The sequence below is a fragment of the Gnatocerus cornutus genome, chromosome 2, assembly GCF_029298725.1.
Source record: "Gnatocerus cornutus isolate USDA-ARS CGAHR chromosome 2, icGnaCorn1.1, whole genome shotgun sequence".
NCBI classification, from domain to species: domain Eukaryota; kingdom Metazoa; phylum Arthropoda; class Insecta; order Coleoptera; family Tenebrionidae; genus Gnatocerus; species Gnatocerus cornutus.
In genome coordinates, this window is record NC_142234.1 from 17,729,724 (window position 1) to 17,748,685 (window position 18,962).

An 18,962-nucleotide genomic window follows, 5' to 3' on the forward strand; every position below is an offset into this window, starting at 1 on the left:
TCGTGATCGATGGAGATTATGTGCATTCTGATTCTTTTACCGTCTGCAGAACGAATTACATCAGTGGAAAGAACCAAACGTATTAGGTCTTTCGAAATTAATTTTTTATTCGTAGGGGCTTTCAGATATAAGCAGGTTTCTTGTTATTACTGGAACTGTACCGCTGAACGAAATAGATTTAGAGAAAATTTCCAAAGAAATAGAAAATAAAAGTCATCTCGTTTTCGCCTGTCAATCGCTCCACACTTTTTTCGTTGTCAAATTTAAAGAATCTCGTTTGTTTGTACTTTAGAGGAAATATAAACACAAAGGTTTGTGTGTTATTTTTCAATTTTACGGAACGTTTATTTTCAAACTGCAGTCAGTAATTGAATGAAACAATATTTAACTTAAATGTAGAAATTGTTATTTTGCTAATACACTGGAAATATATGTAGTTTAAAAAATTAAAAATATAAAAACTGCGGACAATTGGAACTTTGTGTGCAGTCTGCATTCATTTTTAAAAAAAGCTTGGCAAAAATGGTGGATGCGCCGGGTTTAGAGACAACGTTCTTACAGCAAGTTATTGTGTTTTGCTACTTTCTAGGTATAAGAGCGATCTTTTAACGTTTTCTATTATTCGGGGAATTTGAGATAAAACCGGATTTCGAAGGAAGCAACAAATGAAAATAGTTCGCATTGTTCTTTGCGCACGGAGCAAAAAATAGCGGATTCAATTTTAACTAAATATGTTTTAATTTTTTTATCATGCTCGCACAATAATCTTTTAATCGCGGGACAAAAACTAAAACGAACCATAAGCTTCAGTCATGTACAAATGAGGCAACTAAAAACGCAAATAAAAAGTTGCGGATTGGTTTTTTAACTGTACAAAACACCATTCATGTTGAATCAATATTTCGCTTTATTTGTGAAGTATAAAAGATCATTTATGTGGCTTTTCCCAGTTCGGAAATCCTTTCTTTCAGTGGAAAGAGTCTTTTACTGCTATAATAAACAGGAGTTTTGTATGTATGTGTTTATGCTGGCATGTTTGGGTATTTCTTAGATGTTAAAAAACAGTCTTAAGAATCTGAGGGTAGTTCTCATTTAGTTGATTTTACGTTGTACGGCACTGGAAAAGTCTGAAAGAACTCGTGATGTGGAATGATGCGCTTAGAGCATCCAGAAACAAATTGGAAATGTTTCAAACAGACAACTTAAATGTAGCACATACCACACGACTGTGTGGACTATGCAATGAAGCAGTTTTAGAGCCCGTACGCTTTAAATTCTCGGTGAGCAGATGTTAATTAAATCGGGTTTTTTGTTTAGAGTCATCAATCAGACGTTATTGATTAGTTCTTTGTTATCGGAAAAACTTTGGTCGTCTTAGAGATTCATTTTCTTGGGGTAATAAAAATTTCATTTGCTTCGTTTTCTGAGTGAATCAGTGGCGATGTGAAGAGGTCCCCAGTAATTATTCCCGACTGAAAAGAAAGTTTTTTAGCTTCTTTTCAGATATTATAATAAATTGAGAAGGTACTTCTGGGAAGTTTGCGAGTTCTTTGCGTTCCCACAATATTCACATAACTCAAACTGAGTCCAGATTTTTTGAGTTTGTTTGGTATAAACTCGTATGAGAGTAAACGGGGAACTCCACCTTTATTATGAAGATTTATAGGCATCAACAAAATTTGTGGAAAATTGAGTTTTACTACAAACCATCACATCGTCCTCACATATTTTACTACTCGAAGACTTTTCTGTCAGTTTAAATAAAATATGGGGTCGGATACAGTTTTCGGTACGGAATAACGAAGTTTTGAACAATGGACGGGCGTAAGCAAATCCTGTTACGTTTCTTCTTCCGGTAGACAAATCCGTACCGGTGTTCATAATAACTTTATAGGAACAACGAATCGATCGGTCAGTTTAGAGCGGTTAATAATTTTATTAGGGCAGCCAAGGAGGAAAGAGTTGTCGGAAATCGCTATCGGACCGTTGAATTTCCAGAGCAGAAAGTTAAGCGTCTCCCCAAGCGTCGCCGGGGCTGCACAACCCAGTAAGTCATTTGTTATAATTACTAAACCAAAAACAAGGAATGGTCTCCCTCCGCAGGTTTTATCTCGCAATTTATCGTCGTACGCTACTCCTATTTCCCACATTCTACAAATCCTGCTCACCACAATTTAGTTCTTTTTATCCGGGATAATGTAATATTATGTTGTACAGTAAATCTTGTTCCACGTTAAAAATGTATATTTTTCTTCCGGCCTGTTCTACGAATGGGTTTATTATGTTGTAGCTCCAAGGTGTGGATGTTTGCAACTTGTCGGATGGGATATCCTACATTTTGTACCTTTTCAGATGCAGTAGGTGTGTGCTGGATTAATTCGATTACCACAAATTACGGTTCAAAATACATTTTTTTTTCCTGCTCAGCATTTACCAATTGCCGAGGGATTAGCTCTTGAACAAACCAATTTGTGGTTATCAATAAATTATTGCTTTTGCATATTACATAGTCACGAGTAAGTTGCTTTTAAAAAAAAAATATTTAAATTTATCAGTGCAACTGAAAGCTCGAGAATGTTTAGAAACTAATCTCAAACAAGTCTATTAATAAACCATACAATAGTCGACGGTCGACGTAGAAGGGATAATTCACTCTTCAAATAAATAATAAATAGACACATGCAACCCTAAAATGAAATTTAACCCTTCTTATTTGATTATTGTTATTGCCAACACATTCACAGGTGACCTATATTAAAGTTTGCTTGTTTGGCGTAGCGTATTAACAACATGAATATTTAAAAAGATGTCGTCAGAAGAAGGCTTATTTACTCATAAATTATTTATGAAGTTTTGTCTCTTGACCCTTCTTTCGCTGAATAATTGAAATTTATGGCGATTGAATTTACACGTGCGAACTCCACCAAACTTAGATTGATTTGAAATTGCAAATCTGAATGTCGGCAATTAATTTGTAGAACATAACTTTTATTTTTAGTTGGCAAAATTAAATTTTATGTTAACTCATCGAAATCGTACCATCTCGGCAGTAAATCGATAAATATGCCCTATAAACATTTTACATCCTCGTTTAGACCATATAATATATTTTTACGGCCTTTTCACTGTCTATCCGAATACATCTTTCCATGATTTAAATTAAAGCCTGTTCGTTTTTTCCTCCTTTTTGAAGTGAGCTCACAAGGAATCCCTTAATCCCAATACAATTTCCCAGCTTATCACATGTCCCGATATAGGTATTCGCCGTCGAAAAAAACGCTCATGCATCCACTTAACTTTTTTACGACAAAAGTTTCTAATTTGAGCTTTCCACGTTGTGGAAGGAAAACGTTGTAAAACAGGGCTTTTTCATATCTCAATGGTTGAACGCACCATAAAGCTCCTTTCATATCTCTGTCGCGACTATTGAATGGATACTTGCCAATATTTTCTTTTCGTTTCACACTTAATCATTTCAGTAGTTGGAACCGAAATCGGGAAGTGTATTTTAAATGTGGGATGATTTATTTAGTTTATGGTATTGCACTATATTTTACGTTGCCAATTTCGTCGAGTTATGTGTATTTCGCGGCGGGAGGAGCTCGGAAGTCAACTTTTAGACGCCTAGGAAGTTTCGCGATTTTGGCAAAATATGCTTGATTTATAGTCCCAAAATATGTTTATTCAAATCCGAGTTCAATTTGTTTAGAAAATTTTCGGGTTAATTAAAACCCATTCCAGAAATTTACGGCACAAATTTTCACTTTACATAATAATATTTATTGTCTTGCAGTGTGGAAGCACTTTTGTGGTAATGCGGTTTCTCATTAGACTGCATGCTGCTAATGCATTTATAATCAGTATGTACATTCTCTGGTCGGTATGGTAAATATTCAGACAATTTGTAGGTTCCTATGCAGACTTGAATTTATGAAATGCAAAGATTTTAAACGTCGTTTTCGCCCCGAAAAAGCTTAAAATGATTACAAAAACATCCACTGAAAATCTATGACTTATCTCTAGCTTATTTGTGGAGCAAAACCTAACTTCTTCGTGCATCAACAAATAATAACTGAGTTATGGTTGATTAAAATTTCTGATTGTCGACAGAGGGCCAAAATTTTGGAGGTCCGGACATATTGGTTGTCCATAACTATTTCAACTTTCTTTTCTCTTACTTTCTCTGCAATTCAAAAATTTAATTTTTTCAAAAAAAAATTATGACTGAACCATGTAAACGTTCTTTGGGTTATTTCTCTTTTATTATCTTAACTTAAGTTATAGAGTACAACTAGAAATAAATGAGTTATGGCCTATTAAAGTTTCAAATAGTTCAGATAGTGCTCAATAGTTCTGAAACTACAACAGATAGAAAGATGCGGTTTTTGCAATCGTTTTTCCCGCGCTTTTGTTGCTTAAAACTCGCGCTCAGGTATTCAAAATTTCCATGGTTTTGGAACAAAGGAAAAATAAGTTTAATTTGGCGACCCGTGTAATTGTTGATCTGCATGAAAGTCGCTCTTCATTTTCGTCCGAATTTATTTTGCTTTTGTATCTAAAACTTTGTAATGGAGCTTTGGTTTGCAGAGAAAATTTGCATAAAGGAATGAGCGAGTTTTTCCTATTTTTTAAAAATAATCCTGAAACGGACCATTTGATTACCGTCAAATCCTTACGATTCTGAAGCCTGCAATTCCGCGGTAAATCTGAAGTTTGATGGAAATATAATTCACGCGTGTAGCTGTAAAGTTATTACGGAGGATTTCAGTCGCGACGACTAAACAGGATCGTCCGTATAGCTTCTAAACTTATTCAGAAGTTAGCTCGGAGTTTCTGTTATGTAGTATGAAAGGGGGATTGCAGAAATATGAACAAGTTAATATTATAAGTTGCTCTGACTTTCAGATGTCTTTAATAGCTTTAGGCCACGGTTTAATTTACATAGATATCTTCTGCTTAATGACGCGAACTAGAAAGCAAAACCTGGATAACTTTCAATATCCGGAATTTTATCACAACTAAAAACTTCCAAACTCTCAGGGTGATTTATACGAGTTTTAATTGTAATGGAAACAGGGACATTGTTATTAGAACCAAAAACTTTATTGCGTCGTCGACTAAATAGAAAGCAGTTCCGGTATGTGATTAAATTTAAGCTTGTTATATTTTAATTCAAGTGTTCACAATTTAATTACATGGGCATGTGAGTTTGACCACCAGGTCTCCCTAAACTTCATCAACGACATAATACACTCGATAATTACTAAGGGCCAACCTCTTGATCTTTCCCCTGCGACAGTTAAAACTTACTGTGAAATTACATTAAACAAGTTTCTCTTGGAACATTAGATGAACTCCTCCTATCTTGAATCACAATAAGTTAATTCGAATTGAACCAATGTTTTATTGCAGTTTTAAAATGAAGTAGTGGTCTCAAACTTTCCAACTATAATGACTCATCAGAACACATAAAAGACGTATGTACAAAGTTTAAAAATATTTCAAAACAACTAGGGCGAAAGAAACAAGGACGGGAGTAACTAACTTTCCTTTGTAACTTGATAATTAAATTTAGATAATCAAGGAACTTGTAACGAATTTAAAATAAATAGCCGCTGTTGCGTAGGGGACCTGGAAATAAATCTGTTGGAAACACTAGTAAATAAGATTTAGCGCGAGGTTTTGAAAATATCGTTTACATTAATAATTTTGTATTATTTATGAATTGTAGTTAGTTTCTTTAAAGCGCTTTAGCTAGCTCAACATACTTTAAAATTAATTATTCTGTATTGTATGCTCTGTAGTAATGGTATTAAAGATAAATATTACGTTGTACATTTTAAAATCCCTTCGCAATCTCATTTCATAGAACTATGTAAATAATACATCAAGAGCGTCTAAAATTGCGCTAGAAAACATAGTTTTAAATATTTATAAGCATAATCGCGAGCATATTTAGATGCTTGCGCTAAGTGGTGTTTTGCACCTCATTTTTATTCTTTGCGTACACCATCAGTGACGGATTTAGTGTTTTTTCTTTACGAGCATTCTACTTAAAAACTCTAGAGAGACAACTCGTAAATAAATCACAAGAAAACATTACCTTCATCTTTAGCTAATGTTCTCAGTGGTGTACTATCACAGACATTTCGCAATTCGCTGCAAGCTTGCGGTGTGCTTTTAATTTGCCGCAAGAGGTTATTAAAATGCTAACTAAACTCAACATAAAGATCAAGTCATTTTCACAATTCCGTCTTGTTGTAAATTACCCATTTTTAAGCGAACATCTTTCGCAACATAAAACAAAAGTTTAAAAATAAAAATGCCACAAAGCTTGCTATCACAGCTTAAAGTTAAACGGTATAGAACCACATTCATGAAGGCGTGCACAGTTTCCTCAAAGTTGTGAATTATCTTTCGCAGCCAAGAAAATGTAACGGTTGAAAAGACAGTATTTTAACGAGATGTTTATAAATAATTCATAGAAACGGGAGATTCGTGGAAACCTCTAAATATTTTGAAAATCTTTGTCGCTGCCACCGTTAAACATTCTTTTCAAAAATGAATGTTTCCTTCTCCATAATGAACAGATTTTTTCCGACTGGTTTATTTCTTATGGAGCGTTTACTTAACAACGCGTATCTGCCCTTTTAATGAACTCTGTTTACAGCAAAGCACAAGCCGGGATTGTTATAAATTGACAAAAGAGATGTCAAGTAATAAAAGTCCGACGATAACATTAATAAATCTTAAAGATAAATAGTATCTGGGCATCATTTATAACAAAAAGTGAAAAATAAGAGGAAAAGTCTCGAGACACTAATTGTCGTGCATGAAGATGAATGATTTCAAAGTTTTGATTCACGTTCGCTTTGAAATTTAAGGCGCACATATATCTTTTCTTTAAAATGGTTAATTAAAGGGATAAGCTGTCATAAATACGACGCCATTCCATCCTCGATATCATTTTTCACAAAGGTGTAGATTACCCGAAAAATACCGAAAACCTCGCGTTGCTATGTACAAATAAACCAATCCATGTTCAGGGAAATGATCAGGAAATTGAAAGATTCACAGATAATTCGGTTTAAAACTTAGCTGCACACTCCACTTTTTATACAAATTTGATGGTGTAGCTACTTTATCAAATGTATAAAATATTCGGTTTCCTTGAAAGTAGATAAAGTATTAATAAAAATTTCCTACATTTTTTAAAGCCCGAATTTTATGTATGTTTCATTTAGTACGACCATTTACCATTTTGAAATATATGTGCTAGTTACCATGATGTATCGATTCAAGGGGAACGGTAGAAGAACGTGGAAAGATTAACAATTTATCACTTGGCATGTCAAGCACCAACTTTGTAAGTTCTTGCAGATTTCTATTTACGATACGATCCATCCCAAAACTGCCCAAATTACGCACTGCAGATTTCTTTAAAAGCACGTTTATTATACATGCATATCAGAAATATTCATATAAACAGAATAAAGAGAATTTCGACAGACGTGCTGTAACTATTTCGCTTTTGACAATTTGATGTAATTTTATGAAAAATATTCACATTCAAAAGTCAGCTGTAGTCTAGACTTTGTCTCAACAATATTTCAATTGAAAATGATTATCATCATTCCCTCTTTTAAAGCGTTTTCGTTGCGCACTAATACGCGCGTGCTGCCGGCAATGCTCAATAATTTCATTGCGAAATTGAAATTAGTGTATTCAAGCGGAGCACCTATTTTCTATTTATTCCGAACTTTCACTTCAATTATTAGGTTTTGTAAAATTTATTTGTACATCTCTTTATTATGTTTGTGGTGCGACGCGAAGTTTTCTTTTGATATGTAAATGAATAAAATCTACAAGAAAGTGCTCATGAATTATGAAATTAGACTCTGAAGAAAATTAAATATGAGTAACCGAATTTTTACAAATATAGACAGAATAATTTTAAATTTTTATGAAAAGTTTTCCCGGCGCATCCACCATTTCAACTCAAAATTGCTATTGTTACTTTTGAGTAAATAGACAAAATTGGAAGGAATGTAGAGATGAAAATGAGCAAAAGTCATCGCACACGAAATGACCAATGTCCAGTTTATCATATCAGTCAACTGACCTCATTCGTGAAACAAAGACTTGCGCAAGATCTAAAGAAGTCCACATTCCGATATCCGAAGGGGTCAAATCCTCCCAACCAGCGTACTTGACTAGAGAACATGCAGGCGAGGGATTATCTGCAACAAGATATTTAAATTAATGCATATTCATGTCCCAGTAAGCGTGTATACTAATTTGAGGGTGCACGTACACACCATCCAGTTTTGTATGTATTCACTTCAGTGTTGATTTTAATTTTTTAAATGGAAACCAGCTATATACTTTTGTGGCCTTCATTGTTTTGACTGCGACAAATTGCTCGTTTCTGCATAATAAAAGAATAATTTCGTCGCAAATTTTGAAAATAACACCTTTATTAAAAAGTTGCTATTCTATTATCTCTGACGAGTTAATTCAAAAAGTTTGAGTAAGTTTCTATTAAAGTGACTTTGTGACTTTTCGCTGGTCCGCTGTCAATACTTGTATTAGAAACACAACAAAGTCACCAAGTTCAGCGACTTTGAAATTCCTTCTGGAATAATATCGAAACGACATTCCAATTGCCAATACCGTGACAAGAAAGACCTGTTACATGAACAAATGTTAAAGTATTTGCTGGCAGAATGGAAGATCAGAACAATTTATTTTCGTTGTAGAAAAGTTTGCTTAATTTGTGTGAATTTCGCTTTCCGAGAGTGAGAAGTTACTTGATATTTCAACGCCAACGTTTGTAATGCATTTTTTATTTTCTGTTGAAGTCTCCAGACTAACAAATAGCGTTAAATAAATAAAATGTGTGAAACTTTAACGAACACGAATTGTCAATGCTTCAATGCTGAGCTAAATGGAGCTACTTTAGAACTTTGATGCTATCAGACCATACTTATTGCTTTTATAGACTTTAAACTCACCGCAAAGGAAAAGGTACTTGGTGCTTTTATCGGTAGAGTAAGCCAACCTAATTAATATAAAAAGAAAACTATTAAATGATATTCTATAGCTCAGGTTTTTAATATTTTTATCAAAGTTCCTTGAAAATGCATGTGGCGTCACACGGCTTAAAATGACGGATTTCAATTCCATTACATTTTCAAAGCTTGACTGAAAACTTTGTGCTCAAATAGTTTACAGATAACTATCAGTAAATAGTTCTACTGGGAAATGTTCATATCAAGTTTGCTCAAACTGAATTTCTCTATAATTGTAAGTAGTCGAAATTCATCTATGGCAAATGGATTGAATATAATAGGAGCATTATTGTGTTTAGATAAAAAACTATTTAAATTAAATATAAAAATTAAATTGTAACAAGAATTCGAACAAATTCATAAAAAATAATAACACACTGTTTGGTATGCTTAATAGAATTTCTATTTATTCTATTGTAGCTTGGATGCGTTGTGTTGGTTTAATGATGTAAATATTAATAATTAAAATTTATTTACATTGTTTTTGAGTATTTCATGGTCAAACAATAGAGCTTTGAAATACTCGTAAATCTAAAGCATTGCAGCTAAAATACCAATGGATTTTTGTACTTTATTTGCTGCAATTATAATCTCAAATCTTTATACGAGCACTGGTTTTAAATACGCAAATATCAGACAATATTATGCATATTGTAATGTAAAACCTTTGGAGTTCTCTGGGATAATTAGTATGCTAATAACAATAATTACAAGCTAGAGGTACTTGAAAATAGCCATGAGAAGTTCTAGAATAGTTGCAAACGGAAATTACAACTTCCAAGTAGCAGACAATTCGTGTTATTAATAATACTCTTGTGTGGTCTCTCCCAAGATTATAACATTACTCTGACACTTTAAATCAATTGGATTCCGGCTTTTTAGAGGCTTGAAAATAAATTAACTAATAATACCGTCAACTTTCTTCCTTCTCCGAATCGCATAATTTGAAACTTAAAGTTCCAAACTTACTAAATAATCAATTCAATCAAAGCCTAATCACTGCGAATTAAAAGCGGCAGAAATTCCAGACATTCTTTCCGTTTTAAAATCTCATAAATCCATTCAACTCATTTAAATGAATAAGCGAAACAGTAGGTGAAATTTAGTCCGATTCCATTAACTTTATTTAATTAATCATTTTAAAGTATCTTAACTCCAAGATTTCATTCCGTTGAATCAAAACAGCAATCTCTGCAATAAATCGAATGGCTCAATAACATTCACTGAACGGATGAAAAACAAGGCTCTCTGTACTCATTTGGTACAAGTAATTCAATTGGAAATAATTCACACCGGTTTGAAACATTGTCTGGTACAACTTTTACTAAATTACTTTGGGAAATTAGTTATTTACTTTGATTGCCACAAGCAACATTCGTAGGAGAAACAGTAAGCATAAAACTCCAAGAAAAGACGATAAAAATAAAGTTTAGTTGTTCCGTGTTTTATTCGTTGTGTCAATTTGTGATGGTAGTTACTAAATATAGATTATTGTGGGTAGAAGGTATTGTTTGGCTTTTATTAAGGTCAGAAAGTGTGTTATACCAACCTACAAGAATCTTGATACAAAGTTCTCTTTGTAACAGACATGATACAAGGTTTCTTTTTGAACTTTCGAATTTTATAGTAATTTTACTTATATAGATTTGTCTTTCTTTTTATTTTAGTTTAAACATTATTTTATTCTTTTTGTTTTCCCTAATACCGCTTTGTATGAATAGTACTTTAACTATTTTAATGCTAATGGGATTATTCACAATTGGTGAATGCTCTCGGATATTGAAACAATTCATTGTTTACGTTTTCACTATTTTATTATACATACATTTAATAAATAAAAAGGACTACAAATACATACATTGAATAACTTAATTAGTTTAACAAAAATTTTAATTCTGTGTGTGTTCGTTACGTATCCGGTTATTTGTTTAGTTTACCAAATGAACAACAATTTTTGTGATTCAGTAATTTATCTAATTAATTAAGAATTTTAGTTGTGCTAATTACCTAATTATTTAATTAAATATAAATGTACGTAGATATATTAAGTCTTTTTAATTTTACGAACCACTGAAAATAAAGCAAGAATTTGACTGAGAAACTACTACTTTTAATTCACTTGTCGTTTACAGATAAATCATTACCATTTCATTCTAATATTCCTCGGGCTAGAATGCTCTGAGGCTTTTCGCAAAGAATATTGACAACAAAATTAAAGAACAAAGTCAAATACCGATGCATTTCTCTTGGTACTCCTTTGCTGGAATGAATGATTTATTTAATATATTGTTTCCAAACATTCATTTTACAAAATCGAATCCGTGGAACAATTTCCAATTTCCGGTATCTGTAGCGGTCGAACCACCACTACCTTATCCTTCGTCTCTAGCAGAATCAAGTGTAAATACACCCGAAACAAATAACGAAACAGGGAATTGTAAATTGAAGAAAATCAAATTAAACGACTTGTATGCAAAGTGCTGTTAATAACGTCGACGTCGCCCTGCGAAACGGAGGTTCATTGGGACAACGCCAAGGGCGTCCCGTTCACACCCAGGTCACGTGCTAGGGATAATATCATCCCAGCTCGCAGCCACCTATTTATTACGCGACGCCGTGCGTCCAATGTTATTATCAAACCGTATACCTGCATGTGAGGGTAGAATAAGCGGTTTGAAATTTCTATTCGCTTTAGAATGGGATGCTGTAACTAGATATTTTCAGAGCTAAGCTTTCGAAGGGGTTTGTTCCTGGTAGCTGAAGGGTTTCTGATGGTTGACGTCGACAAACAGGGATGGTGTCAGGTGAAGCAAAGCTTCTGGAAATCCTAGCTTTGCATGCAAAAGACTAGCTGCCGACGTTACAAATTAAACAGACGTAAGGAAATAAAGAAATTGAAATTATTTGTATCTACAATTTCAATGGGTTAACGTTTACTGTAACTGTAACATCGCAGTTATTCGATTAGCTCATTAAATAGGCATATTATACTATAAAATCAAATCATGTAGATATGTGCTTTGCGGTGTAAATAGATCGTCTATCAGAGTGCTGCAAAAATTGAAAGATTAGACTTTGTGTAAATATTATTGTTTTTTTGTTATTTTTAGATTCTTTGCCTTAGCAACATTGTAGAAATTGAGTAAAACCCAATCCGGCTTCACCAGTACACAGACTTCAAGCTAATTAGCAATCAAATCAAATAAGCTCCTTTCGGTCTGTTTTACGCTTTGAAAAGAGCAAATACCAAATACCATTGTTTTCTTTATGGAGATTTGGGAGCAACACTTTGCATTTTCCAACCGATTTTGTGATGAACAAAAAGTAAGACGATTAAAGCCATTGTGATAGAAAAGTACGGCTTTCAACTTCCATTCATTATATTCATTTACCCTCTTGACTCCAAGCCTGAATCAATAATTCAACCCAAAAATATAACTTGGCAATAAGTCATAAAAAGGCTAAGTACGTTCGGACAAATTTGTATTGACAGACGTGATGGCAGGATTTAGGAGAAATCTGGCGCATCTGCAGGACAAAAGCCATAAATTCTCATCCCATGACTTGGTGCAGATAGGAATGCTCTATGCGTATAAACATATATCACACATATGGCACAATGTTAATTTCTGTATTATCCAGATTTTGATGGATTAAGTTGAAGTGGGAAAAATTGTTTGTCCGGAAAATCCTGTGTTCAGCAAAAGAGCAGGTGTTGGTTGTGCGGGTATTTTTAAGCCATTTAAGTTGCGTCGAGTTTAAATCACTGGGTGTCAAACGACCTGACCTTCGTTGAAAGTGGCTTGATTAAATTTCAAGCTGGTAGCTTGTTTGACGCTCAGTTTCACTGAGCCAAATGTGGGCAAATTCCTACAGAAGCAAAAAATATTTTCTGAATATTAATCGGTCGAGTCGGGCTCCTATGTCTATATTTTATCAAGCCCTGCACAAACCTTAGTCTGATGATAATTAACTAAACCACAAATGTGTGCTAACATCTCCAAACAGAGATTTATTAAAAACTTAAATTTTTCCTTGCCAGCATTTGTATACAACAAGACCTAAATTACGCTCTTCCAGACTTTATTTCGACTATCATTAATCTTGACACAAAACCTTGTTACGGTTGGTTCCTCGGCAACATTAATTACACTGTGCATGATGCTCATATTGTATTAAGCACTAAATAATATTAATTATTTGTAATGTTCAGGTCGGTTGCTCTGATGATGAACACACGCAAATAAAACGAAATAATTGTTCAATTGCTAGAAACACTCGTTATGTCGAGATAATTCTGAAACAACAGCTTGTTTAAATTGCTTTCATAAAACAAGAATTTTATTTCACAATTAGCGAGGCAATTTTGAGGAAAGTTTGTCGCGGAGAAGGAAGCCTGCTAATGAGAGAAAAGAATCCTCCAAAGCTTCCATTATTACATGACCCGAAGGTGCCCGCTAATTGAAGGTGTTTGTTGCGAAATGTCGGTCTTGGGCACTTGCTTTATAAAAGGGTAACAAGAGTAATGTTGGACTGACGCAGTGTTGTTTCTGAAGGGCTGTCATATGTACTTTTATCTTATTAACAAAGCGCATCCACCATTTTTCAGATAAAAAATAGCAAATCAAATACTTTTCGTTACAGACTCTGATTACGAAACAAAGTGGACTTTTAAAAAGCGAATTAATGGGATTCGATCCTGGTCTTGATAATAGATCGTTTTCATTTCTTAATGAAGCTTTTATGGAAATGATGACATCTGATGTTGGACGGAGATAAAGCTACTTCATTAATGAGCCTCTGTTCTCTAGAATAATTTGCATTGCGTCAGCTTGTACAAATATTAAAAAAACCAAAGAGCAAGCATTAAAATGGAAGATAATGGAGGATCATTCCGAAGCAGCGTTGTTTACGTTAGCTTGTGTTTCAGGTTTGTTACCTTTGGTTGTAGAATTCGAGGTGCATTTTAATATCATTTGCGGACTCATGTATGCAGCCTTAATGTAAACAAATAAGGTTATTTAGATGCAAATTTAAAACGGCAACTGAATGGATAAAAGGAAATAAAAAAATTGCCAAAGGGATGAAATTTTCACATTTCACTGCGGTTAATTGAGAGGACCAACATTTTAACAATTAAATAAAATTAAGGATTAAATCTGGTCGCTCGAAGTAATAGAATATGTTCTAGCAACTTGTTAATAATAATTGTAGTTTAATAGAATAACAGCTGATTAAATTCTCGGGGCTCTCATTTATTTCAGGACAATTTATAGAGGTGTGATTCACTGTGGTGCTCCACCTATTTTACTATTTTAATTTATAAAAGCCTGGAGAGTTTCCGTCGATAATTAAATGTTAGCGCTAAAATCAGAGCCTCATTGAAACATGTTGGCAAATTATTCAACAATGATTAACTTCGAAATATGATACAGTCAATTGTTGTGTGTTGCGTGTAATAAATCTTGGAAGGCGAAATAATAAATAACTTAAATACCTCTATCATAAATAACAAAGTTTAATTCAGCAGGCCGTAAATTTTCAATATAATAATAATTTATTTGGTACGTATATAACTGCCGAGTTTAGGCGTAAACACGGCTGCGTTATAAAATGTCAAATAAATTTCGCTAAACACAACAATCAGTCTCCAACAATGCGTAGTAATCGCAATCTGTTCAAACTTCACACAAATCACGGCCTGAATGAACCGGGGGGGCCATTATTGATATCACTCGTGCATCAGGGATAATGATCATCTGCAATTAGAAATCGCTCGTCATCATACCCTTTGGCCTTTAATATCAAAATCGATAAGAGAAAAGTGCAGACGTGCAATTTTCAGAATGGGGTTATCCTTGTTTTAATTAAAGTGTTGCAGTGTAATTCGGCGATTTTCTGCCGGAATGCAGTCCCACTGATTTAATTGTGCTTGCTGCATTATCATCTCAAATAGACGATTCCGGGTCTTTGTCGTCGTCGTGTTTGCCCGGAACATTAATCGAGAGTTGCTAACTTGTTTTACAAAGAAGGTGATTTGGGTTTCAAGTAAACAGAGCTGCGTTTTTGCGCTAATTTCAATTGTTCCATTCGTTAAACGTTCAAAGCGGAGCATAATTTCGATATAAAAAACACATTCTATGCGCCTTTATCTACAAAGGCCGCCCATTATGCGACCACATTTCACTAAAACACAATTTACTGTTTCAATAATCAATACCATTTCATTTAACAATATTCTGAATGGATAATTCTCTTTTGTTGTTTTCAACGCCACATTAAAATTAATTCCTGCTTTTAGCAAATACTGTAAAAATAGCAGCGGTCACCCTAAAAAGGGTCCTGAAATTAGAAGGGCAAACATTGTATGGGATCGCGACAGTTGTTTCAGGTGCAAACGCTACATTTACTGAATTTTCCCCTCCTCATCTTAATCTGATAGCGCGGAAACGAGCGCTGTTTCTACGTTATACGTGTGATTAAATTTAAATGTCTGTTTTTAACATTCTCTCTATAGAGTTATGCTACGGTCAAACAAAAAATTAATGAGTTCATTTAGTGGTGGAATATTCATCGGTTGAAAACTGCAAAAAAGTAATTAAATTCTCGACTTTACTGTCGCATAATGGAGATGGGGTAACCTCTTGCTAATCTAATGCATGTCACTCTGACAAGTTATCTGAAAAAATGCCTGTAGCCTTCCAGGTTTTTCACAAAGTCGAAATTTGCCATATGAAACAATATGCTGAGCTGCAGATGTTGGATTAAACTCTTGTTTTTGTTATCAACGCTATAAAACAAACAATTCAAGTTATAGATACATTAAATTGTTTTATAAATTTGCAGGAGCATTTAATTAAATTTCCGTATACGTATTTCTTATCGCATTCTCAGTTATCCTACGTTTTCTCGTGTCTTTACCATCTGTTTAGGATTTTTATCGCTGTGTAGCGCCGCACAAAAAGATTAAAGATGTTAAATTGGGGAGTAAAGACGTCATTAAAATGTGGAAATTTCAAAAGATTTAAAATGGGGTATTATTCGGATTTAATGGCAATAATAATTTGTCGTAACTATAATTGCATTGGCCGCCTCTGTTTACGATGAAGTTCGGTTTGACCATAAAGCGAAAAGATTTATGAGTTAACTGCGGAAGATATGCAATAAAATTTGCAAAAGTTTGATTATGGATTTATGAATTATGGTTTTGCAAATATGTTGTGTTAAATATGCTATAGAATTCTCAAATCGTTTGGACGCTCTATTTTTTAATTGGTTTTTTCTTTAGAAAACTCACCTATTCGTTAGAATAAATCTTTACACAATTTTTCTTGCACAACAAAAACAGAGAAAATCGACAAAGTGTAGCTATCAATCCAAGAATACTTTGAGCGCATTATAGATTCACATCTTGTAGAAACATGAGATGACAGTTGTTTACTTAACGTTATTGAAACTTGTTTCACTTATTCCGGAAAATTGCAGAATATGTTGCAGACGTCTGTTTCGTATCTTAAATCCCGCCACGCCATCAACATCAGGAACATTACAGCAAAAAATAAAAATAAAAGTTTAGGGTTCTTGCTCATCTTCCACGTACCCTAGAGTGCTTTCAGAACACTAAATGAAGCTCTACCTGGACATCGATTCCAGAATCACGAAAGGCTGTAAAAACCTTGTAAGCTTCAATAGTTGATGGAAACGTGAGCACAGTATTGGAACCTAAGCACTAGTTTTAATTAAAGATTAATCGAGAATCGTGATTTTAAATGGAGAGAATGAGACACTCACAAAGCTCGCTTTTATCAAGATAATGTGTATTTATTGTGACATGACCCGGCGTTGTTCGTTGATGATGTATTGTCTGACTAAAAGCTTTGAAAAATTTGAAACTAAATACTTAATCGATGTCGTGTCGGACAAAGCGTTCGCCGGCCGATTTTCCGACACGCTGCATAAAAGCCGGCAATATTGGTTTCAATAAGAACCTGTATGGATGCCGGCGTTGGATCATAAGAAAATAGCAGCTTATTCAGTCACGTTTCTTACAAAGCAATTTTGCCGTAAAAAATGGATTAAAAAATTAGAAACTTCCATCGACGAACGTGTCGGAAAATACCGGTCAGCACATTTTCCTCACTCACTCCTGGAAAATCTGGCAATTTCATCCAGATCAATATAGCGTATCAAGTAGATAAATTTGAGCACGATGCGTAGGCATTCTTGAACAATTCGATTTTTTCCCCGTGACTTAAGAGCAGCCATTTCATCTCATACGTGGATACGGCTATCATTAATTTCTGATTCCGAATCAAATTATACTCGTACAAATCTAATGGAATATTCAAGTGAAATGCGAAGGAAACGCTAAATCATAAATACAGACGACCAACATTTGTATTCTTGTTGTAGTTGTTATCTTCTGTATTTGATCTTAATGGTAGTTAGTAAATAGTTTCCTGGACCCGCCAACTTGGCATTGTAAAGGCAAATGCGCAACCCACTGGTTAATCTAAGATGAATAATTTATACGCCTAAAGAAGGTGCATGAAATAGATTGCTCTAATTATTATTAACCGCACGTGATGTCGTCCTGTTTCCACCGTTGCCCCGATCTACATAAGTTTCAACTATGACTTGGCGCATCCACCATTTTTACATTATAATATCAAAAATGAAAATAAATAATTTTATTAACAAAATTAGTTAGATCTTTCAGTGATTAAAAAGTTTGCATTATAAAACCATTAGCAATTAACTTTTATGCAGCACATTAGCGCTGGACGTTAATAAGGTTTCCGCAAAAACTATAAAACTATAGACCATAGAGGAAACTTCCTCGCGCCATTTTTAGTTAATGTAGTGTGGTGGTGCAAAGTTGTAGGAGTATGAAGAAAAATGATTGTTCCGTGCGGTGCAAACTAATTACAAAAAATATTAATTCAGCGCTTGAAATTGTTTGAAACCGTCAACAACGTATAGTGCTTTTGACGTAAGCGCAATTAAAAAAAACAACTTTGCACGAATAAGTTTATTAGGTGGCAGCCCCAGCATTGTTTAGAAATTTAAAATTGAAATTTTGGTAATAAATCAAAGCGTCAAGAGTGAACCGCCCCCGATTGTGCTTTGACTATTTTGGAGGTGTTGTTTGGTGGGTCTACCGCTCCCTAGACGGGCATTAGTGAACTCGTGAAAGGATACGGCCGCCGTATTGATTTTCCCTTTTATTTTTACTTAGCGAACACATTGCCCTGTTGAAGAACTCGATAATTTTCTTCGAGGGAGATTTATGAGTTTGGGCGCAATTTTTGCATAGACCAGCTATACTTCAAGGGATTTACGGCCAACCCCCGTTGCAAACCGACCACTGCTCACCCTCCACAATTTAAATCTTTAATCAAAATAAAAATGCGTTAAATCTGAGAAACATTTATCTCTTCTCTCTAGTTTCTTTTGTAATCACAGCGAAAAACGTTAATTAAGCCACCACCTCGTTACCGTTTAAAATCCATTGTTACATGTCTTCAGAAAGACTTTGTCTGGTGGTAATAGCAACTGTAATTTGTTGGTTTCGACAATAGAACTACTTTGTGAAAGAAAAATATGAAAAGGACCTTTGTTGTATTAACCACGTTCCAACTCTTTGATGCTACATCAAAAGTGTTAGTCCGATGATTATATCAACAAAAAATATAAAATTTTCTGTAATTTGGACCGAGGCGATATTTTAATCTAACATTTTTGTTAAATGTAAATTTGTATTAAAAATATGCAAAAACAAAAAGTCTAAAAATTCAAACGAGTGGAATCGTCCCTTTCAGAGCCTAACTCAATTAATATATTATTCACTTTATTTCTTAAAAGCTGAACCGATCTGATGTCAGTCCTCTA

The 18,962-nt window shown here is 34.1% G+C and overlaps 1 protein-coding gene across 1 annotated transcript in view; it reads right to left on the reverse strand.

Annotated features, from left to right (window-relative positions):
• LOC148179630 (uncharacterized) overlaps window positions 1-18,962 on the reverse strand; it is a 33,834-nt gene that overhangs the window by 5,943 nt on the left and 8,929 nt on the right. The window contains exon 3 of the mRNA XM_088029347.1: window positions 8,123-8,240. Within this exon, the coding sequence (XP_087885473.1) occupies window positions 8,123-8,240 (118 nt within the window). The remainder of the gene's footprint in view (window positions 1-8,122; window positions 8,241-18,962) is intronic.